This window comes from Mercenaria mercenaria, chromosome 3 (genome assembly GCF_021730395.1).
Source record: "Mercenaria mercenaria strain notata chromosome 3, MADL_Memer_1, whole genome shotgun sequence".
In the NCBI taxonomy this organism is placed as follows: domain Eukaryota; kingdom Metazoa; phylum Mollusca; class Bivalvia; order Venerida; family Veneridae; genus Mercenaria; species Mercenaria mercenaria.
In genome coordinates, this window is record NC_069363.1 from 28,977,651 (window position 1) to 28,996,955 (window position 19,305).

Genomic DNA, 19,305 nt, shown 5'->3' on the forward strand with positions numbered 1-19,305 from the left:
TTACCGTGGTACACATTCATGCCAAGTTATTTGAATATCCATCCATCGATGACAAAGATATGGACAGGCACACGAAAATTGCGGACAGACCGACAGACCGACAGACTGACAGACCGACAGACAGACAGACTGACAGACCGACAGACAGACAGATGGTTCAAAAACTATATGCCTCCCTTCGGGGGGCATAAAAAGCACAAATCCCACAGGAGTCTGTAATGGAGCAAGGGTTTTGGAGATTTTTGGAACTTTGTCGAATTGTTCAAAAGGTCCTTTTAGATGTTGGCTAAAAATATGAACAACAAATACTGCAAAATATAGTTCTGTCATTACGGATACAGGCAGGACAAGAACGGCAAGAATCAGCCACCTTAGTATATTAAACAAGAGGCCCATGAAGGCCCTGTATCGCTCACCTGACCTACTGACCTTATGATCATAAAGATAGTTTCATTAAAATATGGTCATAAATGTGGTCTCTAAAGTTGTAACTAAATTTTCTTTGATTTAACCCGGTGACCTAGTTTTTGACCCCCCATGACCCAGATTCAGACCTGACCGAAAGATCACCAAGATTAACATTCTGACTAAGTTTCATGAAGATACAGTCCTAATTTATTTATTTATTTTGTTGGGTTTAACGTCGCACCGACACAATTTTAGGTCATATGGCGACTTTCCAGCTTTAATGGTGGAGGAAGACCCCAGGTGCCCCTCCGTACATCATTTCATCACGAGCGGGCACCTGGGTAGAACCACCGACCTTCCGTAATTCAGCTGGATGGCTTCCTCACGTGAAGAATTCTACGCCTCAAATGAGGTTTCGAACCCACATCGATGAGGGGCAAGTGGTTTGAAGTCAACGACTCTAACCACTCGGCCACGGAGGCCCCGATACAGTCCTAAATGTGGCCTCTAGAGTGTTAACAAGCTTTTCCTTTGATTTGACCCGGTGACCTAGTTTTTGACCCCACCTGATCCAAATTTGAACTTGAACTATAGATCATCAAGATTAACATTCTGACCAAGTTTCATTAAGATATGGTCATAAATGTGGCCTCTAGAGTGTTAACTAGCTTTTCCTTCAATTTGACCTGGTGACCTAGTTTTTCACCCTACATGACCCAGATTCTAACTAGACCTTAAGATCATCATGATTAACATTTTGACCAATTTTCATGAAGATACAGTCATAAATGTGGCCTCCACAGTGTTAACAAGCTTTTCCTTGATTTGACCTGGTGACCTAGTTTTTAATCCAAGATGATCCAATATCAAACTCGTCCAAGATTTGATTGAGGGTAACATTCTGACCAAGTTTCATTAGGATTGGGCCAAAATTGTGACCTCTAGAGTGTTAACAAGCTTTTCCTTTGATTTGACCTGGTGACCTAGTTTTTAATCCAAGATGATCCAATATCAAACTCGTCCAAGATTTGATTGAGGGTAACATTCTGACCAAGTTTCAGTAAGATTGGATCAAAATTGTGACCTCTAGAGTGTTAACAAGCTTTTCCTTTGATCTGACCCGGTGACTTAACTTCCGACCCCAGATGACCCAATATCGAACTTGTCCAAGATTTTATTGAGGGTAACATTCTGACCATGTTTCATTAAGATTGGGTCAAAATTGTGACCTCTAGAGTGTTAACAAGCTTTTCCTTTGATTTGACCTGGTGACCTAGTTTTTGATCCCAGATGACCCAATGTCGAACTCGTCCAAGATTTTATTGAGGGTAACATTCTGACCAAGTTTGATTAAGATTTGCTCAAAATTGTGACCTCTAGAGTGTTAACAGTCAAATTGTTGACGGCCACAACCGACGACTGACGATGGACACAGGGTGATCACAAAAGCTTCCCTTTGTGCTCAGGTGAGCTAAAAAGGGAATGCAGTAGTTCTAAGTCACTGGTAGATTGCACCACTAATTGTTAACCCTTATTATGCTGGACTTGACTCGTTCTACCTTTGCGACCAGTGTAGATCATGATCAGTATGCTCATCCATGCAGTCTGATCAAGATACAATCAGTTAGTATCTTTTTGGTAAGCACCCCTTTTAACAGTTAATGGTACTGTCCAAATTGAAAGATGGACAAGTTCATTATTGAAATTTAGCAAGGTAAGGGTTAAGAGGACTTTAATCCATAATTCTGAAATATGTGGCTTAAATATTGATTGAGATTCAAAAGGACTTAGAATTGGTAACAAGAAAATATAAAAAAAAATCAAAGTGCAGCAGAAAGGTTAAAACCCACATCTGATGTGCAATAAACCACTCCGCTGTAATATTTCAAGTCACTTCCATGAAACAGTATAACGTTCAAACTATTTGCATCAATGTTACATTACGTACTAGAAATTCTGGTCTGACTAAACCCATCAAGTATCTTAAAACACACTGACAGGCTTGGCAAGGCAACCCTTCATTGCCTTAATTAAAATTTACTATAATGATACCAATGAGAAATACAGTGTCTGTTTTATTAAAAACACAAACATTCACAAACAGAATATAGATAATAGAAATATTAGATCTATTGTCTTTTTTATTCAAATTAGCCTACATCTAGCATATCCTCTGCGCACCTGGCCAATTTTTACAGCGACTGCCTGTAGCATATTGAAACAGGAAAAAATTCCTTGCCTCAAACCGGGCCAATCTTTACAGCGATTGCCTACAGTGTTATGATGGGTGCCTTTTTTGCAGGTTTAAAACCAGACGCGAGATTTGCCGTATTTTCAGAAAAGGGTACGTTTAACAACGTTAAAATGAACCGAATATGTTTTTCTCGGTTGTCGCTGTTTCTTCAGCTCAAGAGAAGATTTTCATTATAATGACTTCATTTACCGTATAAAAGCGTATAAAATAACCATGTATACGTTCTTCAACGATACAGTGCTCTTTCGGGTAAGGACCAAATATACAATCTTCAATGATACAGTGTTTTCGGGTATTGCAAAAACTGTTAACATAGAACCCACTTATATACGCTACAGGCAATTCATGTATTATTTATTATAATTATATAGTATAAATAAAGTAGGCAGTATTATAAAACATGTATGTGAACCATCCTACTGCGTATTCACGTTCAAACAAATATTGTCATTTCTGCTGTGTTTTAGCAACAATTTGAACATCGATAGACGTAATAAATACGGTTGTGAACGTTACCGGATGAAGAGTCCTAACTTCTGCCAACATGCCCACAACGTTCAAATATATATTTTAAAAATAATCAATAACAATCGATATTACCATTAAGATCGATTTTATTGATCACTTTTATAATTTTATCGAGATAACCCATATATTGTCTCCAAATCTACATAAGTCTTATGTTTGTCTTATAAGGCTTTATTATGCGTGATTGGAATTTAAATAGGTCAGGGTTTTCTCAAGAATGCTTAAATTATGCAAATTTGACAGTTTATTGATTTATATCGATAAAAATACCGTAAAAACTCGAATATATTACGCTAGCATGTATATTACGCACCCCCATCTTGTATCAAAATCTTGGGAAAAATGCTTACCTTAGAATATATTACGCACCGAAAAGTCGAAATCGGCCATTAGCGACATGCGTAAAAACGATTTCTCGTGAAAATCGCAATTGCTGCATAATCAGTTACAGACAACAGTGACAATATCTGACAGACAAATCAGTCAGAAAGCCGAAATCGGCCATAAGCTGCATGCGTAAAAACGATTTCTCGTGAAAAACGCAATTGCTGCATAATCAGTTACAGACAAAAGTGACAATATCTGACGAACAAATTCTTTCTAAAGTATTTGAGAACTTTCTCAAGATGTCAACACCTTGACACACATGCGAAAAAACATCTCATAGTTATGGGCACATCAAACGAGAAAATTGCGGCTAATTAGCGTGTTTGTTTAACAATGTACGAGCCGATGTATTAATCAGTAATAATTTGCTGGAAGTAAAGAAATAACAAACAATCTGTTATAATTGCAATTTATTTGAGCATCCTTGAAAGATAATGATTTTAATGATCAAACACCTACAACCCAGAACCGCGAAATTTTGTATTTTGCCTAATTATTAAACTGACACATTATCTGGTGCTCTGGATATGTACGATACTTATCAATTAAATTTACAAATACAAAAAAATTTAAACTCACAAATAAAATCAACGTTACCATATATCATCAGAGGTTCCGTTCCGTACGTGTTTTTAGACCCACCGTATAAAACGCTCTTCAAGAGGAGGTTAAAAAAGCACTGCCCAAAATGTAAACACATGACAGTTGACAAAATTGTCCAATTTTCGCCAATATTTTCGGGTTTTCAAGCTGGAAAAAATGTTTGAAGCTCTACCTTGGTATATATGACGCACCCCTTTGAGAAAATGAAAAAAATCGTAAAAAAACTGCGTCATATATTCAGGTTTTTACGTTAGGTATTTTAAATAAAGAAATCCCTAACAAAATTTATTTATCATGAATTTAACAGGTAAAATATTAGGATAGTGAAAGAAAATTTGAAGTCCACTTTTTTGAAGCAAAAGTAATAAACGTTTCAATTTCAGGAATTAAAAATGAAAAAATAAAAGTTTCAGGGTTCCTACGCTAAAATGGGGTCAGGTTTTGAGGATAGAAAAATTTACCCGGTTTAAAAGCGTTATAGGCATTCACTGTAAATATTGGCCCGTTTTTGAGGACTCAAAAATTTTACCTGTTTCACTATGTTACCGGTGCACAAAGGATATTAAAATTTTGTAACCGTATATTATGGGCGAGATATACGTAAAAGAAGAACTTACTACAATTTACAAGAAGAACATACATATATATTGAATTATTCCGTTTTGGACGAATAATCACCTATATAGCGCCTGTCTATAATAAATCGCTATCCACCCAAAATTGTACAACAACAACTTGATAAATAGTAAAACGTGAACTTATTTTGCTGGAATGTATAGCTAGAATTTTAGAGTTGTTGTTGTTATGAATAAATACAGGGACATATTAATAATATCTGTCATATGTTTACGAATCGGATAGAAATATCTGTCCTGAGGGCACTTGCCCATTGGGCAGTAACGAGGCTAGCCGAGTTACCACCCATGCGCAGGTGGCCGAGGGACGGATATTTCTATCTGATTCGTAAACACATGGGTGATATTTTTTCTTGCATATCGTATACATATAAGCTTTATTATTCTGACAGATAATTTTACTTGCATACCGTATTTTACAAATAACAAAATAAATAAAGCTTTCTTTTTAGGACTCTTTCTTATAGTAGAGTATGTATATAAAGCACGGGAAATTGATGTCCGTAAACAGAAGTGACGTCATGACGTTTCAGTGATGCACAATAACAAAGTTCCACTTTAGTTTCATCGTTTGTACTAAATTGAAGTGTAACGGTGTGTTCTAACCATAAAATAACATATTTTGAATTGAGAAATATACTATAAGGAACGGAGAGAAACTATCAAGGTACCCGTTTTTTTTATATAAACAATATCAATGCATGGATCGATAGTTGTCATTAACAGCATGAGAGTCATCTGGCATGGGGGTTGCCAGATGGGTTTTGCCGGCATAGGTTAAATCACCAGAAATGCCAGTCCAGTGTGCAAGAAAAAATAATCAAAAAGTGCGGAAATAGAACGGCGGATTAATCTGCTTCAGTGAAAACTGTCATTATTGATTTCTTACAGCCTCCAGAATACGATTATAATAGGTTTCACCTCCTCGCGGTTTCAACCTAAAAAGTACAATTAAATGAACATTAATCTACATGTAGTTTAAACACAAAAATTTTATACTAATCTCAAGACTTACCTTTCTCAAAGCTCCTGAAATCAGACATGTTCTCCCATCCATAATTTGCCATGTATAGACAAATGTTTTGCCTGGCATAGATCCAGGAGATATTGAACACTGTGCCGATGGTATTCTTCTATCTTTCACTTCCATTGTATTTTCAAATTCAAATGACCACACCTTCTCCAGAATCTTAAACAATATATTATATATGTTTTGATAATACCTGCTACATTTATTTATTTAGAAGGAAAACATATTTCTACAATCTTTCATTTTACCTAGAGATTCAAAATATCTACAGCATGCACCAATTTTTTGTTTTCACTGAAAAAATCTTAACAACTTAAGAACAGTGTGAGCCCAGTATTTGGGAACTGGCCAGTTTGTGTAGCTGGACAGAAATTTACTACCCATTATCCCACATACCCATTATCCCGCATATAAAATAATTTCAACTGCTTAGCAAACATCTTCTGGAAATGGCTCACTTGCATTTACAAATTGTTGTTCGTTTTAAAGGTCATACCAACACAAGTTTAGGTCATAATTTATGCCAACTTTCCAGCTTTTAATGGCAGAGAAATTAAGACACCAGGTGCCCATCCAGGCATTATTTCAGGCATGGGTAGGCAACCAGGTAAAACCACGGACCAGGTAGATGACTTCCTTAAATGAAATGAAATAAACCCACGGCAGTAAGGAACAAGTGATTTAAAGCCACCGGCATTAACTACTCAGCCAAAGCAGCCCCTAACATTGTTTTGACCTAAAAATAACAGTTCTGTAGTAAATTTGCACAATTTCTTATACTTGTCAGAACTGAAATAATAAAGATCTAGATCTGGGTCTGCTTAAAAATGTAAATTAAATGTCAATTTTTCATTTACATTTGACATCTATTATTTCTCTTCAAATTCCTGATGTTGCTTAGAACTATCGGATGCATACTCGGCCTGAATCCGAAATATTTACCCATCCAATCCTTACTCAAGTGCCATTAACCTTTAGCCTGCTGGCGGCAAGTGATTCTGCCTTTGCGACCAGTGCAGACCAAGATCAGCCTGCACATCCATGCAGGCTGATCATGGTCTGCACTGTTCGCTATTCAGTCAGTAAATTTTTAGTAAACACCCTTTCAAATAGTAAGTGGTATGGCCCAAACTGAATGATGGACCAGTCCATTTTAGAATATAGCAGGGTAAAGATTAAAGAAACTATTTTCACGGGGGAGGAACTGTTACATGAGACTCGGTTGTGGAGGATATCATGATACAGATTTAGGATGCTACTGTTACAGTATTCCTGGATAACGTTACAGCATTCGGAGGATAATAATCGCTGTCGATGTTTTGTTTGCCAAAGAAATAGTAAAGATTTATCTCTTTTTTTTGCGAAAGTAATTAAAAGTTGTTTTTCTAGATCAATGGTATATACGCCTGTTGAGACATGGTTTAACACGTGAAACACAGTATATTGATCTCTATCAAGCGTTTAATGACAAAATCCGAAATTTTGATAGAAAATAATCTAAAAGAAGTTGATCAAAATATGTTTCAACCATATTTTATGCTCATTTGCATCGATAAAGACCCTGTTTAGGCATGCAGTTATAATACGAGGTAGAAACATCAATGTGGGTCTAATTTTGCGTGGTTTTATAGAATGTTACAGTTGTAGGGTGCTTCTTCTGGATGTGTTACAGATTTAGGATGATACTTTTTGGAATACATTTTGACAATATACAATACCAGGATAGCAAATAAAATTTAGATATCATGAAATATGCGGGATTTTTTGTAAGATGTAACAAACATATTATACCAAGTGCATTTTTTTTCTAATTTCGAATTTCTAAATCTAATTGAACAGCAAACGATGTGTCCTAGCTTCAGAAGAGCTTGGCAATGCGTGTCTTTATCAACGATTACAATTACTTATAAGCTTAAAAGAAAATATCCTCTCGGAATCGGTAATGGAGAACTTAAGAAATTAATTGACTTTTCTCACGGCAACTTGCACATGTGCAATAAATTTATTTATTTATTTATTTTGTTGGGTTTAACGTCGCACCGACACAATTTTAGGTCATATGGCGACTTTCCAGCTTTCATGGTGGAGGAAGACCCCAGGTGTCCCTCCGTGCATACTTTCATCACGAGCGGGCACCTGGGTAGAACCACCGACCTTCCGTAAGCCAGCTGGATGGCTTCCTCACGTGAAGAATTCTACGCCCCAAATGAGGTTTCCAACCCACATCGATGAGGAGCAAATGGTTTGAAGTCAACGACTCTAACCGCTCAGCCAAGGAGGCCCCTACATGTGCAATAAAACTTTATTTCAAATAACAAAAGATTCTTTTTTTGTTAAACATGTATATGTGTTTACTGTTGGAACAACCATCGAATCATCATATGCATCTGCGCAATGAAGATCTGGCAAGCATGCACAATCAAATAGGCTAATCTGAAGCATTGAATCTGTTTGGTCACAGTTAGGAGCCTATATCATTTAACAGAGGATTTATACGCAATTTATAGTTAAAATATATAATGTTTCAGGATTTTCTTCTAAAAATATATGCGTCTTTATCTTTGTGTGTATGAAGGTGTCAAGGGCTTTTCAGGACTGTGCGGCCATTAGAAGGCATGTCTCAGGACTGTAGGCATTGCGTAAGCGCGAGCACGAGCACATTAAATTCGGGTTGTTCAAAAATTAGGAGTTACCTTATAAACATAGTAACTCACTCTCTTTTTAGATTTGAACGAAAGTAATTAATCTAGTATGTGAATATAAATAAAGAAACACTTAAAACATTTTTCGATTTTGCTCCGCGATATCTTTGGTGATTTATTTAGATGTTATGAAAAACATTTAACAACCGATGTATTTAGAGATTGTTCAAACGATCGGTCAATTTGCATGGAAAAGGGTGTGTTTTTAAACGTCGTTACAGCAAAGCCACTCTAGTACATGTCTGACTGCCTCAAATGACAAAACAAATGTTGTTTAGCAGTATTTACATCTAACAACAGAATCCTGAAGAAGGAAAAGGTATCATCCTAAATCTGTAACACATTCAGAAGCAGCACCCCACAACTGAAACATATCCTGCTAAACTGCAACATTCTATAAAACCACAAAATATTAGACCAACAGTAATTTTTCTACCTCGTATTATAAGTCCATGCCTGAAGAGGGTTTTAATCAATGCAAATTTTCATGAAATACGGTTGGAATATCTTTTAATCAATTTGTTTTAGATATTTTACTATCAAAATTTCGAATTTTGTCATAAAACGCTTGATTGACATCAATATACTGTGTTTCGCAGGTTAAGCCATGTCTCAACAGATGTGCATATCACTGATCTAGGAAAACAATTTTTATTTTTGGAAAAAGAGATAAATCTTTACCACATCTTTGACAAACAAAATACCGACAGCTATTATTATCATCCGAATGCTGTAACGTTATCCAGGAATACTGTAACTGAAGCATCCTAAATCTGTAACATGATATCCTCCACAACCGAGTCTCATGTAACAGTTCCTCCCCCGTGATTTTTGGTTTAAAACATCACTTAGATACCTTGACTGATACTGAGCCATTCTCACGTGCGATCACATCTTTACGTGGAGTAAAGTCTGTATCAACACTGATTTTCAACATCTCATGCGAAAATTCCATGTTGTGTATTAAATGTGCAGGTTCATAGAATAACTTCTCTGAAAATAAGTAATTCCATATAGTTTACATAATGATAAGGATATCATACCATTCTCAACAGCATTGTTTTCTTTTAACCCTATTGTGTTCCAGTATATATGTGTAGCATTCTATCAAAATTGGCATGTTCCTATCAAATGCTAGATAAAAATCACAGCATAGACACTTTAGGTCTTTGAAAGACACACTGAAAGGAGCAGAATCGGACAGTTGCATTTAATGAATTGTAGCTTTCTTATATTAAAGTTAAAACCTGATTTAACCCCTTTTTCTTTCTCTTTTTCTATAGAAGTTATGTAGTTCTTTACCAGAATATATGTCACTGGAAGTCTGATATTCTAGAAAATGTCACAAATATGTTATTAAGTAAGTGGATTTTATATGAAACAAGAGCACCGCCTTGCGGGTGCTGACGCTCATCTGATTTTTTTTGTTTAATAGAAATATTGTCCTACCCATGATTTTCTAAGTCTAAAAAAGGCCATCATTCTTGCAAAAAGCAGGATAGAGTTATGTTTCTTGATGTACAGTGTCCACTTATGATTGTGAAAAACTGTTGCAAGTTTTAAAGCAATAGCTTTGATAGTTTATGAGAAAAGTTGCCTTAAACATAATACTCAACCAAGAAAATGATTTTCTAAGTCCAAAAGGGGCAATAATTATTGCAAAAAGCAGGATGGAGTTATGTTGCTTGCTGTACAGGGTCAGCTTATGATGGTGAACAAGAGTTGCAAGTTTCAAAGCAATAGCTTTGATAGTTTAAGAGAAAAAGTTGACCTAAACATAAAACTTAACCAAGAAATCTGATATTTTCTAAGTCCAAAAAGGGCCATAAATCTTGCAAAAAGCAGGATGGAGTTATGTTTCTTGCTGTACAGGGTCAGCTTATGATGGTGAAGAAGTGTTGCAAGTTTTAAAGCAATAGCTTTGATAGTTTAGGATAAAAGCTGACCTAAACATAAAACTTAACCAAGGAAACTGATTTTCTAAGTCCAAAAGGGGCAATAATTCTTGCAAAAAGCAAGATGGAGTTATGTTTCTTGATGTACAGGGTCTGCTTATGATGGTGAACAAGTATTCCAAGTTTCAAAGCAATAGCTTTGATAGTTTAGGAGAAAAGTTGACCTAAACATAAAACTTAACCAAGAAATCTGATATTTTCTAAGTACAAAAGGGGCCATAAATCTTGCAAAAAGCAAGATGGAGTTATGTTTCTTGCTATACAGGGTCGGCTTATGATGGTGAACAAGTCTTCCAAGTTTCAAAGCAATAGCTTTGATAGTTTAGGAGAAAAGCTGACCTAAACATAAAACTTAACCAGGCAACGCCGACGCCGACGCCGACAACCGCTCAAGTGATGACAATAATTCATCATTTTTTTTCAAAAAATCAGATGAGCTAATAAAAAAAGGCGAATTTTGTGGTTTTCAGACCTCAATTTGAAGGTCATTCAAAGTGACACTGTGTAAAGCTGCTAGGACCTGGTGTGACAATCATTAGCTTACCACTCTCTCTTCAAACCCGTGATATACATTCTAGCAAGATTTTTGTGTCCATGACCAGGTTGCAGTTTTATAGCATTATTTCTGTAAAAGTCATCCAATATCTGGAAAATTGAGGGGTATGTAAGACAATATTGGGGACTGGACAAAACATCTGGTTTGGTGAGGGATTCAGTCTTGATGGGGAATGGTTTAGAGGGGCTCTACTGTGCTAAATTTAGTCCCAAAACTTGAACTCAAAAGTATATTTTGTCTTCTTCAGATGCCGAGACCTGTCAAATAACAGCAATCTAGGAACTTACAGGCATACTCTTCTACATTAGCAGAGACACCAGCTTACACACACAAGTTTTAATAACATTATTTTAGCTTAAATGTAAGTGAAGTCATTATATGATGATGAAGACATATGTGGTATTTGAAAACATTTTAGTCAAATAGTTGGTGAAAAACCAGCTGACATGCAAAACTTTCGACATCATTTCTCTCAAGTCAAAAGGTGCACAATTTAGTTTAATTGCAATTGTAAGTCAAAGTTATGGAACCTGTCTCTATCATTTCATCATTTTGAAGACTTCTGTTCATTATTTATTACGTTGGGTTTTACGGCGCACCAACACAGTATAGGTTATATGGCGCCAAACAGGACTACAAATTTTGGTTTCACATCTCATTTACATCGAAACAAGTGAATGAAGTATTGCCATGCAATACAAAGTCCCCTACTGGAAGGCACCTAATTTTCTCTACTGCAGTATAACATAATGAACTGATATCTGTCAATGATGTATAAACAATATTGTACTATATATACAATATAATATAACAAAGCACTTGGATTAAAATTTGCATATATAAAAACTTACAGTGGTTTTCATTTAGAATTTTTTTTGGTCGATTATACAAAAAATTATCATTAAAGTTATTTATAGTAACAACAAAGTGAAATAAACCCTAAAAAAAAGAAAAAAAAAAAATCTATAAAATTTAAGTCCACAAGAAACTCTTTACCAGGTAGAGATAGATCAAAATACACCTAAAATTTGGATGTACCGTGCATGTTGTACCACAGAAAAGTGGTCTCAATTTTTCCCTACGGCCAGTAATAAAAAAGTTACAATATAATCTATTTATAGTAACAACAAAGGGACATAATTCTAAAAAAGGTGTGCCTCATAGTGGTGAACATTTCTACCAAGTTACATCAAAATCCCTCCATGCATGAAGAAGAAATGCTCTGGACAAATCATTCTTGAATCTGACCTTTAACCTCTAAGTATGACCTTGACCTTAGACCTAGGGACCTGGTTCTGGCGTGCGACAATTTGTCTCATGGTGGTGAACATTTGTGCAAAGTTACATTACAATCCCTCAATGCATAAAGAAGAAATGCTCCAGACAAAGTCATTCTTGAATTTGACCTTTGACCTCTAAGTATGAACTTGACCTTAGACCTAGAGCCGGGGCTTTGAGCACAACATGTTGTCTCATCCAGGGAAATGTTTGTGCCAACTGATATTTAAATCCTGTTTTGCATGACAAAGTTATAGACCGGACAGGAAAAAAATCTTATTGACCTTTGATCTCAAAGTGTGACCTTGACCTTTAAGCTAGGGTTCTGGGTGTTGCGCATGACACGTCGTCTCATCATGGGGAACATTTATGCCAAGTAATATTGTAATCCTTTGATGGATGACAAAGTTCTCAACCGGACAGGAAAACAACCCTATTGACCTTTGGCCTCCAATTGTTACCTTGACCTTTGAGCTAGGGGTCTGGGTTTTGCGCATGACATTTTGCCTCATAATGGGGAAAATTTGTGCCAAGTAATATCAAAATCCCTTCATGGATGACAGAGTTATAGACCAGACAGGAAACAGACCCTGTTCATGCCATGTTAACATTTGACTGCTAAGTGTGACCTTGACCCTTGAGCTAGGGGTCTGAAAGTTGTGCACGACACATCGTGTTATTATGAGGTACAATTATGCCAACTGATATTAAAATCCCTTTATAGATGGGAGAGTTATGGACCAGACAGGAAAAAAGCCTTGTTGACCTTTGACCTCAAATTGTGACCTTGACCTTTGAGCAAGGGGTGCGGGTTTTGCGCACGACACATCGCCTCATCGTGGGGAACATTTTTGCCAAGTAATATTAAAATCCCTTCATGGATGAAAGAGTTATGGACCGGACACGAAACAGACCCTGTTCATGCCATGTTAACATTTGACTGCTAAGTGTGACCTTGACCTTTGAGCTAGGGGTCTGAAAGTTGTGCATGACACATCATCTTAATATGTGGTACAATTGTGCCATGTGATATTAAAATCCCTTCATGGATGGGAGAGTTATGGACCGGACAGGAAAAAAGCCCTGTTGACCTTTGACCTCCAATTGTGACCTTGACCTTAAAGCTAGGGGTCCGGGTTTTGCACATGACACGTCGTCTCATCATGGGGAACATTTGTGCCAAGTAATATTAAAATCCCTTCATGGATAAAAGAGTTATGGGCCGGACACAAAACTGCGGACGGACGGAATGACAGAATGACGGAATGACGGAAAAGCGCATTCCTATAGTCCCCGAAACTGGTTTTCAACCAGTAGGGGACTAATAAAAACATGAGGTATGGAAACAAAATTTGCATACCTGCTGGAATCACAGAGTTACAGCAAAACCAGTAGTTACCATGCGGATAGGTTCAAACTTGCCTGAAAAAAATTGGCAAATTAAAATTTTATATGATGATTATAACATTAACTCCATGGACCCATTTACATCCAAGGACAATGTTAAAATACAAGGCCACTCGATGAATCATGTATGCCATTTCAGTTGTAAATGTCATTTATGTTCCTATCTTTCTCTATTAATTCTATTTTCGGCCTTCCTGTTTACAGAGGAGGTGATGTTACACATGTAATTAACTTGTTCCTTTGAAAACTTATATGCATAATATTGCAGATACATTTTTTTGTAATGTTTTTATATATAAATAGCATTCTCTCTTGATCAGGTTGTCATGAACAGCCTTGTCACAAGTAACTTTATGCATCAAATTAAACTAAAAGAAGAGCAAACAAAGACATCACAGAAAATATCTAACCATCATAGTAATGGTTGAGGAACGGCATCAGTTCACTAGTTTGTTCAGACCTCACATGGTATAGAGGCTCATGGTGAGTAGCTGCATCCCAATCAAACAGAACTGAATAATCTTTCTTTAAATTTGGTCCATTAAAACTAAAGACAAAATCAAATGTTTCCCCAGCTTTTCTGATAACTTGAATTAGTCCACGTCTTGTTACAGTCAGTGGCTTATTTCCATCCATGACCGGTGTGCCATCCAGGTTTGTATAGGTTGTATCCATGACCCCACTCAACCACATCCTGTTACAAGTAAAAATGGCCAAACAAATACATACGGAGGAACTTTACAATATGAATTGGTACTAGATATGTATGTTAAAAATCTTCACTTTGCATACCCCATATCAAATTAATTATTTTCTAGTGGGCGCATAGGTCGAGAGTGCTAAGACACTTTCCTACAGAGGTGAAGGCCCCGGGTTCAATTCCTGGCTACTCCCATTGCAGTGTGTCCTTGGCCAACGTACATTATCACGATTGCCTCAGTGGACCCAGCTGTGAATGGGTATCAGCAAATTGCTGGGGGTAAGGTATAATTGGTTTTAACTGTTCTTCAACAATGTTTATTGTTTCACAAAGCCACGATAAATAAAATTTACCTTTTACCTTAGATGAAATAATTCATATCTCCTCAAGCATCTATTCTGGGTAAGGCAGGTTTTTATTTTAGAAAACAGAATGTAAAAGTTATTGCTAACATTACTGAAAATTAATAATGGAGCTATGTTAACTTTCTATATAAAAATCAAAGGGCCATAATGAGACAGTAGGACCAACATCTATTTGGAAAACAAGAGGGTCATGATGACCCTGAATCCCTCACCTGAGTAATATGAGCCACATGTTTCAAATGGCAAACTGATGCTAAAATATTAGAAAGTAGGTCAGCAGATCACATTCATGGTCATGACAGTTTTAAGATTGGTGTGCAAAACTGTATATGTCATCCAAATTTCAAGGCTCTAACTTAACAAGAGGGTCATGATGACCCTGGATCGCTCACCTGAGTAATATGACCTACATGTTTCAAATGTCAAACTGATGATAAAATACTAAGAAAGTCAGTAGGTCACATTCATGGTCAATGTAATTCAGTTTTACGATTTGTGTGCAAAACTGTGTATGTCATCAAAATTTCAAGACTGTATCTTAAAAAACAAGAAAGTAGGTCAGTAGGTAAAGGTCACAGTCCAGTGACATCATATTACTTGGGGTCATCAGGTAAGTATAATTAAACAGTCTTGGAAATAGGATCAGATGATTTTTAAGTATTTTCCTATATGACTCACATTATCAATAAGTGACCCCAGGGCGGGGCCTCTTTTAACCCCAGGGGCATAATTTCAACAAGTTTGGTAGAGGACTACTAGACAATGCATCATACCAAATACCAAAAGCCTAGGTCGTATGGTTTCAGACAAGAAGATTTTTAAAGCTTTTTCCTATATAAGCCTATATAAAACTTGAGTAATATGAGCCACATGTTTCAAATGGCAAACTGATGCTAAAATATTAGAAAGTAGGTCAGTAGATCACATTCATGGTCACTGAAAGACAGTTTTAAGATTGGTGTGCAAAACTGTACATGTCATCCAAATTTCAAGGCTCTAACTTAACAAGAGGGTCATGATGACCCTGGATCGCTCACCTGAGTAATATGAGCTACATGTTTCAAATGTCAAACTGATGATAAAATACTAAGAAAGTCAGTAGGTCACATTCATGGTCAATGTAATTCAGTTTTACGATTTTGTGTGCAAAACTGTGTATGTCATCAAAATTTCAAGACTGTATCTTAAAAAATAAGAAAGTAGGTCAGTAGGCCAAGGTCACAGTCAAGTGACATCATATTACTTGGGGTCATCAGGTAAGTATAATTAAACAGTCTTGGAAATAGGATCAGATGATTTTTAAGTATTTTTCCTATATGACTCACATAATCAATAAGTGACTCCAGGGCGGGGCCTCTTTTAACCCCAGGGGCATAATTTGAACAATTTTGGTAGAGGACTACTAGACAATGCATCATACCAAATATCAAAAGCCTAGATCGTATGGTTTCAGACAAGAAGATTTTAAAGCTTTTTCCTATAGAAGCCTATATAAAACTTGAGACCCCCAGGGAAGGGCCTCTTTTCACCCAAGGGGTACAATTTGAACAATTTTGATTGAGGACTATAAGACAATGCAACAAACCAAATATCAAAGGTCTAAGTGTTGTGGTTTCAGACAAGAAGATTTTTAAACTTTTTTTCCTATATAAGTCTATGTAAAACTTGGGACCCCCAGGGCGATGCCAATTTGACCCTAGGGGGATAATTTGAACAATCTTGGTAGAGAACCACTAGATGATGCTACATACCAAATATCAAAGCCCTAGGTCATGTGGTTTTGTACAAGAAGATTTTCAAAGTTTTCCCTATATAAGTCTATATAAACCATGTGACCCCCGGGACGGGGCCACATTTGACCCTAGGGGAATAATTTGAACAATCTTGGTAGAGGACCACTAGATGATGCTACATACCAAATATCAAAGCCCTAGGCCATGTGGTTTTGTACAAGAAGATTTTCAAAGTTTTCCCTATATAAGTCTATATAAACCATGTGACCCCCGGGGCAGGGCCATATTTGACCCTAGGGGGATAATTTGAACAATTTTGGTAGAGGACCACTAGATGATGCTACACAACAAATATCAAAGCCCCAGGCCCTGTGGTTATGGATAAGAAGATTTTTAAAATTTTTCCTTTTGGTTGCCATGGCAACCAGAGTTCTGCATGAAATTCAATTCTTTGAATAATTTTGAAAGGGGGCCACCCAAGGATCATTCCTGTGAAGTTTGGTGTAATTCTGCCCAGTGGTTTTCAAGAAGATGTTTTTTTTAGAAATTGTTGACGGACGACGCACAATGGACGACGGACATTAAGCGGTCACAATAGCTCACCTTGTCACTTCGTGACAGATGAGCTTAAAACAAGAAAGTAGGTCAAGGTCACATTCAAGTAATCCCTAATCGCTTGGGTCATCTGGTAATTATAATTAAATAGTCAAGTGATAATTTTTGAAGTATTTTTTCCTCATAAACTCATAACTCATAATTATAACAAGTGACCCCCAGGGCGGGGCCTCTTTTCACCCCAGGGACATTATTTGAACAAACTTGTTAGAGATCCACCAGGCAATGTTACATACCAAATATCACATGCCTAGGCCTTGAACTTTCAGACAAGAAGATCTTTAACTTTTTTCCCTATATAAGTCTATATTAAACTTGGTACCCCCAGGGCAGGGCCTCTTTTCACCCTAGGGACATAATTTGAACAATTTTGGTAGAGAAACACCAGGAAAGGCAATATAGGCCTGGCAGTTTCAGGCAAGAAGGTTTTTAAAGTTTCTTTCCTATATAAGTCTATGTAAAACATGAGACCCCCCCCCGGGGCAGGACCTCTTTTCACCCTAGGGGCATAATTTGAATAATTTTGGTAGAGGACCACAAGGCAATGCTACATACAAAATATCAAAGGCCTAGGTCATTTAGTTTTAGACAAGAAGATTTTTAAAGTTTTTAAAGTTTATAAAACTTGTGACCCCCAGGGCGGGGCCTCTTCTCATCTCAGGGGCACAATTTGAACAATCTTGATAGAGGACCATAAGATTATGTCATATGCCAAGTATCAAGGCTCTACGCCTTGTGGATTTGAACAAGAAGATTTTTAAAGTTTTTCCTTTCAGTTGCCATGGCAACCAGAATTCTGCATGGAATTAAATTCTTTGAAAAATTTTGAAAGGGTACCACCCAAGGATCATTCCTGTGAAGTTTGGTATAATTCTGCCTAGTGGTTTTCAAGAAGAAGATTTTTTTAGAATATGCTGACAGACGCACGACTGACGACGAACGATGAACATTGAGCGGTCACAAAAGCTCACCATGAGCGTTTTGCTTTGGTGAGCTAAAGATAAGTCTGCTTTTTGTAGGTAGAGAATGCCTCTCTTTGGGTGAAATTTTATCCGTACCAATTCACTGAATTTACTTAAGCTTTTTTGTGGTTTGATGGCCCCTTAAAGGCAAACAGTAATTAAAAGTTGTTTAAAATCTCCATTCCATCGATTGGATTTAAATGAAACTTTGTAAGAATGATCAGTAGCAAGCCCACTTGTTCATAGTTTATGTGTTTTATAGTTAGATGATTTTTCCAATTTCTTCCTTATTTTCCTGAAACAACTTTCACATTTCTAAATGAAAGTATATCTCATTTCTAACAGGCATTATATAGTAAAAACATATTTTAGTGTAAGAATGACCTTTAACTAGGCAAAATGCAATTGACTTATAGTCTCTGTGCAAAAAACCTAAGTACACTCAAACTTCATTTGTTCAAACTTGACAGGACCATCAACATTTGTTGGAATTATTGGCAGTTTGAGCCATTGCACAATATACATTAGGTAGGGCTTTTGCCGGGATCTAATGATGAGCTTGAGAAGGGTGTTGTTCAAATTATCCAAATTAGAATGAACAAAGTTAGACTGTACCATGTTCATTGTAAAACCTTTTATTTCTTATTTCTAACAAGTAACTAACCCATTTTTTTTTTATCTTTTATCAGTTACACTGTCTAGTTCTTGACTAAAGCAACCCAAAATGTAATTGGGTTTTGTTCTCCATGAAAGCTACCTATAAACCAAAGTTGGTTGCAATTCCTCTTTCCTAACTCAATTATTGAACAAAAACCATTTTTCTATACTTAGTTACAAAGATCTTTATCCAAGCTACCAAACATGCAACCAAAAACATTTGTCTTTACTAAGTTTTGTCTACTTGTCTCATTCCTAACTAAAGTTATAGCATGAAAACCATGAGCAACCCAAAATAAAACTAAGTCTGGCCTAAATGCAAGCTTTCTTAATATCAGGTTGCAATACCTTATTCCTAACTGAAAATAATGAGCAGAAATCATTTTTCTATTTTTAGTTACAGTGGCCTTGACCTTGACCCCACTGACCAGAATGCATACCTAAGTCTCCAAGAAAGCTGCATTACTTAATAATCTTGGTTGCAATATCTCACAGTAAATATGGATCAAATAGAAAAAGTGGAAACTCCA

The 19,305-nt window shown here is 36.5% G+C and overlaps 1 protein-coding gene across 1 annotated transcript in view; it reads right to left on the reverse strand.

Moving 5' to 3' along the window:
* LOC123525854 (uncharacterized) overlaps positions 1-19,305 on the reverse strand; it is a 150,824-nt gene that overhangs the window by 40,439 nt on the left and 91,080 nt on the right. The window contains exons 30-32 of the mRNA XM_053538097.1: positions 14,154-14,437; positions 9,404-9,540; positions 5,831-6,004 (exon numbers count right to left, since the gene is read on the reverse strand). Coding sequence (XP_053394072.1) covers positions 5,831-6,004; positions 9,404-9,540; positions 14,154-14,437 — 595 coding nt within the window. The remainder of the gene's footprint in view (positions 1-5,830; positions 6,005-9,403; positions 9,541-14,153; positions 14,438-19,305) is intronic.